The sequence below is a fragment of the Nesoenas mayeri genome, assembly GCF_963082525.1.
Source record: "Nesoenas mayeri genome assembly, chromosome: 15".
Taxonomy (NCBI): Eukaryota; Metazoa; Chordata; class Aves; order Columbiformes; family Columbidae; genus Nesoenas; species Nesoenas mayeri.
The window spans coordinates 17,260,073-17,273,894 of NC_137559.1; the positions used below are offsets into that span (position 1 = coordinate 17,260,073).

The following is a 13,822-nucleotide window of genomic DNA, read 5'->3' on the forward strand; positions in this document are numbered from 1 at the left end:
TAGAAGGTAAATAAGAGGATAAACAATGACTTTGGCCATTGTGGGGTGAAAAGGCTGAGACGGCAGAAAGAGGATCAAGAAAGGGGAAAATAATGTGTTGTCATTACTGTGACTAAAAAAAAAAAAAGTAATTTTAGATTTAAATCCATACTGAATTTTCATGAAGCCTGCTGTTGGCTGTCTAATACCTACACAAAGGCTGAATCTCACTGCACAGAAAGTCTGGCCACAAAAGGAATTTGGTGTGATAGGGAGCCTTAGAGAAACATTTGGCAGCTTCACGGTCACATTCACATGCCATTTTTTGACATTTGTCTTCTAGTGATTCTGAAAGAAAACACAGTAAGTTTGATGTTAGTCTGATGTAATTTGAAATTCCAAACGGAATACCAAGAATTACTACCTCATGTTCCACATTTGCCAGATAAATGGCTCTTAACATTTCAAGTGCAATAGAAACTGTACTGAGCTTTGGTCAAGCTTCCCCTTGTGTTGTGTTCTTCAGGCAGAGCCCCGTGCCAGGACATCTCAGCAACAAAGAACACACCAGCGTGCTTTGGTGGACTGACAGTAATATATATGATATCTTGGCAGGTGAAAATAGAATAATTGGATAAAGACTTACATGCTTTTTTCCCCATCTTTAATAAAGGAAGGCTGATGACTGATGCCTCTTTAGAAAGTGGTATGTGACCCTCCTTGCCCGCCCTGTTGCTCTGGTGAACCTTGAGTTTGGGAAGATATTTTCCATTTCACATATGTTTTAATCTGCTAAAGCATGTGGCATTAAAATTACGTATGTGAAATAAGGGATGCAAAGATGTTGCACGTTCAGCTTAAACCACCCAGCTTTTCTTATTAAGGCATTCAGTAAGAATTTTAGGTAAAGTGTGTTTAAGGACAATAAAATCCATGCGTGGCCATATTTGTTTTATAATTGTAGTGTTGTAATTTAACAGATTTTTTGGCATTAATGTTTCTTCTTGGCATGGACTATTTCTTCTACAGCAATACACTTTGATTTTATTGTGCCAAGCCAGAAATGTGTGTTTTTTCTCTCCGCAACTGTCTGTAAACTCAAAACTTCTTGATTATATGTTGTCTTAGTATTTAACACTTTGAAAGCTTAGCTGAATCTCTGCCCAAGATTTACCTAGGAGCAGAACAAGTGTTCAGTTTTGTGAATTAACTCAGATTCTCCGATGAAATGGAAGCATGCTTGATGTATATATGTTGATGCTGCAACTGGCTGCGGTAAGAACTACTCCATAAACTAAGAAGAGCTATTCCTTTTCTCATTATTGCTCCAAACTTAATCTTCTCCATGCTACACTGGGAACTTTGTTTCAGCTGGCCAGTATTTTAAAAAATCCCCAGCTTCTGGACTGAAGCAGGACCAGAACCTTTACAGCCAAATATAGGGGGAGCGTAACTTGTCAGTTAATCAGGTAGTTTGAGAGAAAAGACACTTTTGGTACTTGTGGATCAGAGGAGGAAATTAGCAAGTAGAGATTCTGCACGAGGTGGACGCTTGAGCAGAGGAAAAGGTGCAGCGAAAAGGAGGAAAGGAAATAGTGTCGAAAACCTTTCCTATGATGTCAGGTCAGGCAAGTTCTAAGTTGAGTTTTGAAATGAGAGGTTTTTGTGTTTTTTCTGTTTGCTTTGAAGCGATAGGAGTCAGAAACTCAGACATGGTGAACAAGTTTATATAAGGGTTGGTGGTTTTGAGGTGCAAATAATAACCAATTCTCAAGCTCATTTTCATTCTAGGTAGTAGCATAAAATTACATGCAAAGTAACTTGGAGCTAGCACCTGATTTAAATTAAAACAACAACCACAAACAAGAAGAAAATCCTGGAAAATTTGGGAGTTTCTGAGAAGTTATAGTTTCAAAAAGTCTTTTGAGTGTATTGGAAAGTATTTGCTAAAACTTTGGGAGCTGTGAACAAATAATGTAAAAGAAACACTGTTTTTTCCTGTTAAATGTGTCTTGTTTTTTCTTTTGATATCTCTTTGTCCTTCTCTTTTATACTATAGCACGGCAAGTAAATTACATTCCAATTTCAGAGCAGTCAGACAAAATTTGTCAGGATGTGGTCAGGCATCTGTTGCAACTTGTACATTAATTATGTACGTATTTTCAAATTAATATTCAATGGCTTGTGGATGTGTTACTCCCATAAATAAACATACACATCCAATATTGTATTACCTCAGTGTTTGAAATTGTAAGTTTTAATTGTGAATTCATTCATAAATTGGAGGCAGTAGCAGTGGGCTGGACAAGCAATGAGTGGTAAGTGCCAAACGCTCCTCCATCCTAAATGTACAAGCAGTGTGAAATATTTTCCTCTAAGTAGAAAAAGGATCCTTTTTAAACAGTTCTCATTGTCTTGCCTCCTGTTTGTAGTTGTTCTCCCGTGGGAGACTTGCAGGGAATAGCATAACATGAATTCCTCGACATATGTAAATGCCAAGTAAAAAGAGGGGGTTTTTGGTATTGTTTTCTAAAGTGGCAATAGAAGCTTGTAGATGAGATTTTTCTTTGCTTATGTGTGTCAGTAGGTGGGGATTACAAAGAAGAAACTGCATTCAGTGAGTTGGCATAGCTGTGGAGGCACAGCTTACCCTGGCAAAACACGGCACAAAAGGAAGGATGCTAAAACAAGGATTTTACAGGTAGTTAAGAAAATGTCTTTGTATGAAGTTGACCCCCGAGCCTGTCAGCGTTCACTCACCGCACACCACGGCGTTGTCCTCGCACTCCCAGTGGTAAACCTCCGTCTTGGGCTGGCAGCCGGCCCGCTCGGCCCGCCCGTAGCAGCAGTCGTGCTGAAAACAGCACCTGCCAGGCACAGAAAGGAATTGGCCTTAACTCATTCAGTGGTGATTTATTGTCATGTAATCTGGATGGTTTTTATCAGCATGGTTCTACAGGCTGTGGAACAATAAAACAGTCAACACCTGCAAATGTACCAACAGTTCACCTGCTCGGGAATCAAAACAGGGCAATTGAGTCATGGATTACCCAGAAAAAATTCTTATTCTTTCATGTAATCAATGCTCAGGAACAGGTCTGGTACACATTGATCTAGCTGAACTTCCCCATAGGGGAAAATACCAGGAATCTTTAAAGCATTCTCACTTCTAAACACAATCAACTTCTCTGTTGGTATGCCTGTCTCCTAGCCCATTCAAGAAAAAGATGAAATGCCAGAACAGTCTGTCAGATAATGAATGGGGTATTTTTCTGCCAGTTATAGATGCTTTTGTAACAGTTACTAATAAAGGGACAAGATTCGTTAGGCTGTAGCACACTGTCACAAGTGTCACAGCAAAGGCCTTGGAGAGGGGCAGAAAAGCTGAGAGAGGGCGAGATGTTCAGTGATGAATGGGCACAGGTGCTGTTTAATGCCATAATGTAACTAAACCTCTGCTCAGTATAGTGAAAAAATCTGGAAAGCTGCCCAAAGTGATTTCAAAATTGTTCTTGTCATGATTGAGACAAGGAATTCATAGACTTTATCTCACATCGTGGAACTGAACAATACAGGTAAGTGCATTTTAACGCTTAAGAGAAGAATTGCTCTTCTAGCATGAAGTCATTGCAAGCCCAGAATAGCAAGTGAGGAGTTAATGAGGATCTGAAATTAGAGAGCTCGGAAGTTTTTGCTGCAAACTAACTATACTCTTTTGTTTGTTTTTGACTCAGGAAGAACAGGATGTATCTGTGAGCTCGTTCCATCCAGTCATTCTGTTGTCTCCTGGTAGCCTAAACCCATCGTATTACAGTAGGCACATGATGTTTAGATGGTGTTTATATTGCCTGAGGAATTGGTGTCTGCAATAGAAAAAGTCAATGCTGCGAGCTCTCATTTGCAATTACTGGGTTTTTTCCTATGCTTATTAAATAATTACCTGGTAACCCCACACGAATTTCCATTTAAAGATCCTGCGGTATGTAACAGCTGAACAGCACATGGCTGTAAAGTAGCTCCATAGGTTCATTTCACGCATTGAAGTTAAAAGAAATTGATTTCTACTATGTCTTTGTAGCTGTACTAAGGTAAATGAACCAGGAAATACAGCTTTTGCTGTAGTGCAGTCTATCTTCATGTGTTATGAAAATTGTTAGAATTACTTCTAAGCATTTTAAATAAAAATAGGTGCATAAGGATTTTACAGCGTATGTTATGAGTGCAACATATGATTGTCTCTATTGGAAAGCTTATGAGTGGCAGGCAAAAGTATAAACTGCACTATTATTTGAATAATTCCATTACAGACGCTCTTTCTTCAGATTAAGTATTTCTGCATTTTCACTTGACTTGCTGTCAGCCATAATTGTGAATGCAAACAGCCCACAAAGTAGCTCAAAACTTGAAATGGAACTTGGTGCGAATGTTTGTGTGTCCGTCCAGCCGGTGCGGTTCTCAGTTCCACACACCTGCGGTGGGGGAGTTCAGTTCTCAACATTCGGGAGCTGGTGAAGCCCAGACCACAACCAGCTCAACACCAGCTGTGCAGAAGCAGCTTCTTGCCACTATGGGACTTTCACAAAGTGCAAAACTGGCCTGCAATGAAAGATCTGCAAACTGCATGTTCTCCATCCTTATCTTTAGGTGATCAGAAGGAACGGTCGCCCCCTCTTTTTGTGTGCCTTCCCAGTCAGTGAAGTAGTGACTGCATCTTACAGAATTGTCTTTAACAGATTACACGCCTAAAAACTTGAAATACGTAGGCAAAGATTCGAGATGTTTCAGGTTTCATCACAACTAGAATCTTTATGGAAAAAAAGAAAAAAACAGATTTGAACTTTCCATAAATTTTACCCTAAATGTGAGTATCAGGGGGTTTATTTTCAATTTACCATGTATCTGTCTGATATGTTAAAACTTGAGATGTCACAGACAGTGGGGAAATGTGTATATATGTGATGTATCTATTTATTTTTAAGTTGATAAACTTGAAAATATAAACCCTTTACTTAACTGCTGTAACTGAAAAATCATCTTCCTGTCAGCTTATGTTCAATTATAAGTTAAATAGATGGTAGTCAAGATGCTGAGATTTAGTACTAAATACAAAGGTCTGTTTTTAGAATTTAGTAACAATTCATAATTCCTTTTATTCAAAAGTTATTTTTCAACAGGTTGAATTTTTCAAAATGTATGTGTTATTTGGAATACTAACAAGATGAATGGATAGCAGTAGAATCAACAGATTTTTCAGTTGTAATTTTTATTTTTATCAATTACTTGGATGCTTAAGCTTTAAAGCTTCTCCAAGAAGACCTTAGTTCTTCAGCTCTTGGCCAAACAGCAACAGCAAAGAAACTCAGTTGTACTGTGAATCCAGTATTAGTGCAATGAGTTGGAGTGAAACAAGTAAGACTCATGTACATCTACAGCAACACATGAATGAGTCAGAGTTTCTTAGCAGTCTGAGGGCTGTTTAAACTCAGTTCCCTCACTGGTGTTAAATAGGCCTAATTAATATTTTAGTCCTTTTACTCTGTCACCTGCAAACATTCAGCACTGAATTACTCAGATACACAGTTACCTTACCAGTCCACTCTGTCCTTGGGCCATCCCTTCCCACCCAGCCCGCAGTAGCAGCCGTAGCGCAGGTAGGCGAAGGGAGATCGTCCTGTGGAGCATCGAATGGCTCCGGCTAATTCAAGAATTCCTCTTCGATGTCTCAAACCGGCTTCTCCAAAAGCGCCTTTGTAAACTGTGGAAGAAAAACTCCTTATTGAATCAAACACACAGGTATAGTTTTCATTTTGAAAAAAAAATAAAACTTTCAGAATGAATGAAAGTGCATGAAAATAACGCAGTTTTCTTTGTGACATTGTGCGGCCATCCTTCTTGACCCTGTCCCTCTGTACCCCTGTCTGTAGAGAGCAGAGTCCTGAACAACATCCCCAATTCCTGCAGACCCAGCAGTGCCCTCACTCACCTGAGTTTAAAAAAAGTGACAAAAACCAATCATAGAATATATAGAACTATGGAAATAATAGGACTGAGTGTAGGGTGTCATAGGGTTGGTGTCCTAGCGATGTGATAAAATTTCCCAAGTATTTTATCAGAACTGTGGAATACAGACTGAAGTGAAATTCTGCATCTTTCCAAGTGTTTCATGATTAAGGTATGTTTGTAGAATTTTCTATGTGGTTTTGTTTGTTCTTCTGAAGTCTTCACATTTCTCTCTGTGGACGAGTGTTCCCGTAGGTTTGCATGGTGTGTGCTGCGTGCTCGAGGGCCACTGCTCTGCTAACATTAGATCCCCAAGCACTGCAGTATTTTCTCCTTATAACATGCAATTTTGCCCATCGTGTTATTTTGTGGAATGTAATGCTTTACATTTGTACAAATAGGTCCTTTATGATGGGCTTCTGGTTTTCCTCATTTTTAGACAAGCCACGTAACTGGTGGGGGTGATGGATGGCTGTAGAGCAGGGAAACGAGCGGGTCTTTGGAGTCATTTCCAGGGAAATGAGAATGATGCTGATTTTTTTCTGTGTCATTTTGAGTGTTGTTGAAGGGATTCTCACCATTATTTTTCCAGAACAAGACTATTTAGGAACTTGGTTTTCACTATCCTATGTCAGTACTAGAGCAGTAGGTCCAGGGCAGCACATACATGTTGCGACACCAGTTGACTTTTTTAGAGCTTCGTATCACCCTTCAGGTTGAACTAACACATCGGAGACTTGGAACGGGAACAGGCGGCGCTTCCTTGCAGTGCCGGCTCCAAGCTATTTGCAGCAATTTTTCAGAAGCTGGATGAGTACAAAATCAATTAGAAAAAGGCTGCTCGTTAGAGTTGTCTTACTAATTAAACTAATGATTTATTTTGGTATGAGAACAGTTTATAAACCTTGACTCTCAGTACTGGATACAGATTAGCGAAGACATAAAGCTTTAAGAAGCGGTAATATCTGTAAGAGAGGTAGCACAACAAAATATTTAGACTGTCATTGAAGGCTTTGACATTTCTTTTCCTACAGAAGAACTATATGATTATGCAATTTGTATATAATCTGTATAATCATGTAATCTATTATAACAGACTAACTAATAGACTAATCTATTATGATACATTATAAGATTAACTATAATCTGCTAATGGAAGATCTACCATAAGAGTATTGTTCCCAGCACAGTTGAGTAACCCGAAACACTGTGGTGCTGGTGACCTCTGGCACTTGTCAGTTCATGAAATGAAGGAATTTAAGCAGCTCATGAAATCACCTCACTAAGAAACACAATTGGTGTGTATGTGAGAATGGTAATAAAAGCTTTAGAAAGAATGGTTAGAGCTAATCCTTTCTTAGAAGAACAGCCAGGCTTCCTAAGACTATAGTCAGTACTTGTCTGACCAGCGGCTGCTCCCAGATCTTGTTCCCTCCTGCCCTGCGGGTGTGTGACCTGGGGAGAGGACGTTGAAACGGGAGAGCTTCAACCGGCCTGTACGTCTCTGGCCGTACATTAGCAGCAATTGCATCCTGAGGAGCTCAGAAAAGCTTCCTTGGCTGTGTGCTCGCTTGCAGATTCATTCAAAACCTGTCCCAGTGGCGCTAAAACTTCCTTGCTGAGGTAGTGAGAGGTGTCTCTCGTGGCTCCCTGTCCAGGGCGTTACAGAGCTGTTCTGCTAAGAAGATCCTCTCACACTTTTCCCAAGGGCTCCACAGGGTGAGCTGGGTGGACTCTGGCTCCTGTAGTTCCAGGTGTCAAAATAACAGTCACGCTGTGGAACTGACACATGATGTTCTCATTCCATTGCAGCTCTGGATCTGCGGTTCAGCTCTGGCTAGCAGAAGCATCCACTGGAGTATAATTGGATTCTTATCTTTGTGAGGCGTTGAAAGCGTTATCTTCACTGTTGGGACAGGTTCCGTAAATCCGCAGCTGGTAAAGACCTGCAGCGAGGCTGCGGCGTTACAGATGGCAAGTGCTTGGATTCTCAAATGTTCAGTGCGATTGGCGAGACTCCGGTAGCTCGGGAGCCACCGTGGTGGTATCGGCACAGCTGGGGCTGCTCTGCAGGACATCAGCGGTTCTGAGGAAAGTGAAGAACTTGTACATTGTGTCTCCATTCCGGGCGGGTTGGGAAGGATGAGACAGCAGAGCTACAGCACAGCGAGAGGAAGCGGGGAACTTCCAAGTCATATTCCTGGCTGCATCGGAGAACTGTTTGCCAACTTTGGACAGATCCCTTGATTTAAATCCACATAAAGTGGAAGTGATGAATTGTTTACCCCTGGAAGAGCTCAGGTATAGATCTTTAAAATGTGCCATGTAAGTTAAAGAAAAGGAAGTGAACCTTTTGTCCTTGCAATTTGTTTGTGTTACAGCATCTATACATCCAGGTGTAAACCATGACTATTGTACTGTAGATAACTCTGACGTGGCTGAAGAAAAAGTCTCTGTCCCAACAGCTTTGTTATCTGAGTTTTAAAAAAGTGACAAAAACCAATTATAGAATACATAGAACTATGGAAATAATAGGACCATCAGTAGAATGCTGGTAGGGTTGGTATATCATTGACATCCTAAAATTTCCCAAGTGTTTTATCAGAACTGTGGAATACAGTCAGAGACTGAAGTGAAATTCTGCATCTTTCCAAGTGTTTCATGATTAAGGTATGGTTGTAGAACCTTCCGTATGGTTTTGTTGGTTTTTCTGAAGTCTTCACATTTCTCTTGTGGACAAGCATGTTCTGTAGGTTCGGTTATGCATTCCTGAGGGAGCAGTGTTGTCCTGCTGTGTCTGCTCCGTTCCTTGTTTTTGTCGTGCAGGTTGTGTGCAGCTCTATCAAACCCAACATTCTGGGCAGGGGAAAAGGGAGGGAACCGGATTGCGTTGATTTTAATTTAATTGCTTTGTAATGTCTATGAAAATAACCAAACCTACATTGTTTTGGTAGGTAGATATCACAGGCAGTAAGTACAACTAAGTATACAAAAATAATTTACAATTGGACAATTCGAGTCCACTCTTGTTACGGCTTTTAATATTCTTGTAATACTTAATTCCAGTGTTTATTGAATAAGAGGAATTGGAACTTTGTTAAAGTTTCAGCTGCTCTAATTCTTGAAAGAAAACTTGAAAGATATTTGGAAAAGGAAAAAATCTTATGAGAGATGAGACCATCAGCAAACTCAGATCGAACTGAATGTGATGCAGCTGCTTTCAAAGTGAAGGCTGAAGGGGAGCCAAGCCCATACCAATCCTGAGGCCGCTTCAGGCACCATAAAATAGCCGATAGGGAAAGAAAATCCCCAAACAAATGTATGCAGTTGTCTTTGTGATCGTAATGACTGAGCCGGAGAGATCAGAAGCCATGAGGTGATTTTTGAAGACTGAAATTAAGTAAACACTAAAGGCAGCCTGCGAGAAAGTAAGTAATGACATTATATTCGTGTTGTGCTTGGTTTAAATTTGAAAGTGTAACTCTTGCTGCTGGTGCCCTGCCCCGTTTGGAGGGTTTCAGCTTTGTTTGCTGCCTGCGGAAGCTCTTGGGAGTTCAGATTGTGCTCAGTGCTGGATGTTATTACGTCTTTGTAAGACGTTTTCCACTATACCCTCCTACTCTCCTCTTTTCCTGGTTTTCTGACTAGCTCACAATACTAGTTAAAAATCCAGGCCCTTCAATTTCCATATGCATAGAGGAAAACCCCCATTTTAGAGACACATGAATTTTTTGTGAAAGGTCATATTTCCCACAACACTTTACTCTTTGCAGTGGGCACAATGCAAACATAATTATTTTTGCAGATACGTAGTAACATTTTTATTAAGATGCACAACTTTGCGTAACTATGATACATAACTACATGAATCATTAGCATCTAATGCAGCCTGATGTTTTGTGGGTTTTAAAATAAGTTAAAATAAGTCAAAGACTGAGGCTACAAAACCATTTTTTGATGTTAAATATGTGTAAGATTTTTGACTTTGACATTTCCTTTGCACAGTCATAGTGCTCCAGTCATTCAGAATTTGAAACCAGGGAGTAAGCAGACTTGCTGATGCAGAAGTAGAAACCTTTGTACTGTATGTATTATAGAAACTTCTCCTTTTTTTTTTTTTTTTGTTTAGATTTTTTCCTCGGGTTTCATCTGTTTTCGCCTCATCTTGTTGCCCAGACCATCTCCACAAACTGTGGTCACATAGACATTTTTTTGAAAGGACCAATTTGCGTGTTTTGATCCCGTGGACCAAGGCAAGAGGTGAATCAATCCCCGTCCCCCTCGCTGCCCGGGTGGGACAGAGCCCGGCCCTGTGGGTCACCCTGGGCTGGCAGGAGCAGCCAAACGCCCTTTCTTTGCTTTCCAGAACGTTCCTGCTGAGGTTTGCACCGTGCAGAGGATGAAGCCTGGAGGAAGATCCAAACGCGGACGGAATAACCGGGGCACACTGAGGTCAGCAGTGGAACTGGGGCAGTGAGCTCGGTGGGACCTCAAGTTGGCCCCGTTACGCAAACACCTGCCCGCAGGGGCTTTAACCACGCGGTTGCCTCTTCCCCAGCCCTGCCGCGTCCTGGGCGCGGAATCTCCTGTAAGAATAAACCGAGGCTCTTGTCCTTAGGATCCTTCTATTGGCAAGATTTGCTTTGGTGAATTTGCAAGGGTGGAGGAATGAATAAAAAAAGTGCAGGAAGACAAAAGAGAATCTCTTAATTACAGCAGCTGAATGCTATTCTGGAAAGCTGGATTTTATTCTTAGCGCTGTCAGAGAGGTTCAGCATGAGGTTAGTTCAATCACTTTAAAACAATACCTGTTGGTGTTTACTAATAGGATACTCCCAGCCTGCGGAATATCCTGGGGCTGGGGCACCGAACTAGTGCAACACTCAAGCCATGCTTGGAGTAGTTGAAGTTCCACATGATTTAGGTAGCTATAGCTAAAATCGGGTTCTAACTTGTCACCGCAGGAACCCAGAATTAATGCTACCTCTCTGAAATAGAGGGATGATAATAGAGTTTCATAGAAGTGTGAAAGAAATAAGTACATTCAGATACTATACTGATGAATACCTTAGAAAACCTATGAGGAAATGAACTGTAAATTATTACAACTGGTCTTTAATACTGCCTAATAAATAGGATGTAGGATTAAAAAAATAAATAAATACGTGCAAAGTAAGTAGTTAGCTATGCTCAGCGTGAGGCAGAGGTTCTTTAATTACATTCTCACATCATAACCGATTCATAAAGACTGACTCATTCTGCAGAATAACCCAGTTCTGGTTTTGTAGGCAAACTCAGCTCTAGCAGCTCCTGGCTTTTCAGCGGTGTGTAACACCAGTGCTCTGAGCCTCGCTCCATGCTCACCAGCAGAGCGTGGGGAAATGTGCTGGCTTGTAGATACATTATTATTACACATTCAAGCTGCAGTCTGACTTTAAATACTGTTTTGGGGCTTTTTTTAACACACTTGCACATTGCAGATGAACTTCAAAGCAGTAATGTGGGATCCCCAGCACGACTCCCGCGCTGCAATGAAGCTGAGGCCGGACGGGCTGTCCGCAGCCCCGGCTCTGCGCTCTCCGCTCGGATGCGTTATCCTGCGTTCTGCCCGAGCGCCTTGGACGGTCTGTGAAAGTGTAAGACTTCTTTTCCAAGCCTGAAGGTATTCGCTGGCCATGAGCACTTCTAACGCTCCTTCCTCTCCCTCCTCCTCCTCCTGCCTTCCCCCAGGCGCCACCAGCCCCATCCCTGCGGGGCCGAAGCGCCCGGAGCCGGGCGGGCGCGTCCGGAGGCGCTGCGGGACGGGGCCGCTTCCCCGCCGGGAGGGACCGGCTCCCGCCGCCCCGGGGCCCCCGCGGCCGCTCTACTCACCAGTCCCCAGCAGCAGCAGCAGGGGCAGCGTCGGGCAGCGGGGTCCCATGGCGGTGCGGGCTCCGGGCAGGGGTGCGGGCTCCGGGCAGGGTGCGGGCTCCGCGGGGTGCGGGCTCCGGGCAGGGTGCGGTGGTGTGAGGCAGAGCCGCCGCGGGCCGGCTATAAGAGCCGCTTTGTGCCCCGCGCAGGGTCCCGCAGCCCCAACCTGGGCTCTGTCCGTCTGCTCGGGAGGAGGAGCCGCCGCCGGGACCCGTCACTGGGCAGCGAGCGCCGCGCAGCCCCCGAGCGAACCTGAGCTGGGGTCTCCGCTCCTCCAGGATTTTCTTGCTCCGAGAGCTATAATTTATCTCCGAATCACAGCACTTCCCAGATAATTTAATCTAGATGTGAATAGTTCGATGGCAGTGAACTGCGTTGCAAGTTATTCCATTGGTCAACTGTAACGAGTGCTGGATACATGCACTGTACTTGTGGTCTGGATTTGCCAAATTTCATGTCCTGATTGCTGCTTTCCGTGGAGGACTAAAGAACGACCAACTGCTAAACTGGTTATGGATATTTGTAGCTTGATCAAAATAACTTTTTAACCTTCCCTCAACCAAAATAGCATCTCATATTAAGTATTTTTTTAATATGTGTAATCGTCACATATATTTTCCCTTTCCAACTCTTGTATTATTTTGTAAAACCTACAACTAGAGGCCATTTGGCAATGACCGTTTCATTGCCCCTCTCAGCACACAGACAATACCACTTGCTTTTATATGATTTTTCCTTGCCTGTATGTTCCAAGTATTTAATCAAATCTTCTATTATTGTGCTGCAACCAGAGCATTTCCTGACAGTTGTTCAAGCAACCAGGACCCCTGACATTTTGAGTATTATTTGTGTGTGTGTGTATGTGTTTTATTTTATTTGCCTTTTTTTTTTTCTAACTTGGCATTATTAAGTTCCAGGATATGACCCCCGTTGGATCCCATTGAGGCCTGCACTGCTGGGGTAAGGAAAGATAGATAAAACCAACGCTTTTTTACAGGACTTATCAAGACCTTGTTCTTGGCCGTGTCATCTTCCTATTGGAGAGCAGCTGGTGGGTTTTTGTAGTGAATGGTATTTTCATTAAAGAAATAACGTGTTCTTTTTGTACGCATATAAAGGATAACTCTACTTTTGCATTCAAACATCCTGATTTCTGCGTTATATTATTCCTTGTTAATCAGAAGTAGAAAATCATACGTGGTGTGACTCCAAAAGACAAAAAGAGTGTGCTGGCAGATTTGTTTTTGTTATGCTCTCATTAACCCACACTGTCTGAAATATGTTTGTGTTGGCACTGGTCAGGGAAGTGTGGGGTAGATGTGGAAGCTCCTCAGTTTGAGGTCGGATGTTGCACGCCCGATCCTGCTTTGTGTGCCCAATCCTGCTTTGTGTGCCCGATCCAGCTTTGCACGCCCGATCCTGCTTTGTGTGCCCGATCCCGCTTTGCGCGCCCGATCCCGCTTTGCACGCCTGATCCTGCTTTGTGTGCCCGATCCCGCTTTGCGCGCCTGATCCAGCTTTGCACACCCGATCCAGCTTTGCACGCCCGATCCCGCTTTGCGCAGCCACGCGCAGAACGCCAGGAACGGCGCAGTAGCCGTGCAGACCCGTGACAGGGCCGAAGGAAGCGGTTCCAGCTGGAGAGCTCGTGTTCCGCACAGGAGGAGGCTGTTGGGGGGTTGCTGTGACATGAGCTTCTGCTGGTCGACACCAAGTACCTGTGACACGAGGTGCCGTGATGTGCCCGCAGCTGGTCCTTCTGTCCGTCTGTTGGGCGTTCCGGACACAGCAGCCCACAGCTACCGGCATTGTTTCCTCAGAGACAGCCCAAGAGCACTAGCGAACAGGATCTGTGTCAGCCATCAGTGTTGTGACTGGTCCTGAGAACCCACGGTAATGCATTAATACAAGTCAAAACAGAAAACCCATCTAT

The 13,822-nt window shown here is 43.0% G+C and overlaps 1 protein-coding gene across 1 annotated transcript; it reads right to left on the reverse strand.

Moving 5' to 3' along the window:
- Nucleotides 1–13: 13 nt before the first annotated feature.
- PLA2G10 (phospholipase A2 group X) lies at nt 14–11,899 on the reverse strand (the record flags this gene model as incomplete). Its single annotated transcript, XM_080354002.1, has 4 exons — nt 14–327; nt 2,740–2,846; nt 5,569–5,734; nt 11,851–11,899. The coding sequence occupies 4 exons, from the start codon at nt 11,897–11,899 to the stop codon at nt 182–184; spliced, it is 468 nt and encodes a 155-aa protein (XP_080210128.1). The 3' UTR covers nt 14–181.
- Nucleotides 11,900–13,822: the final 1,923 nt, after the last annotated feature.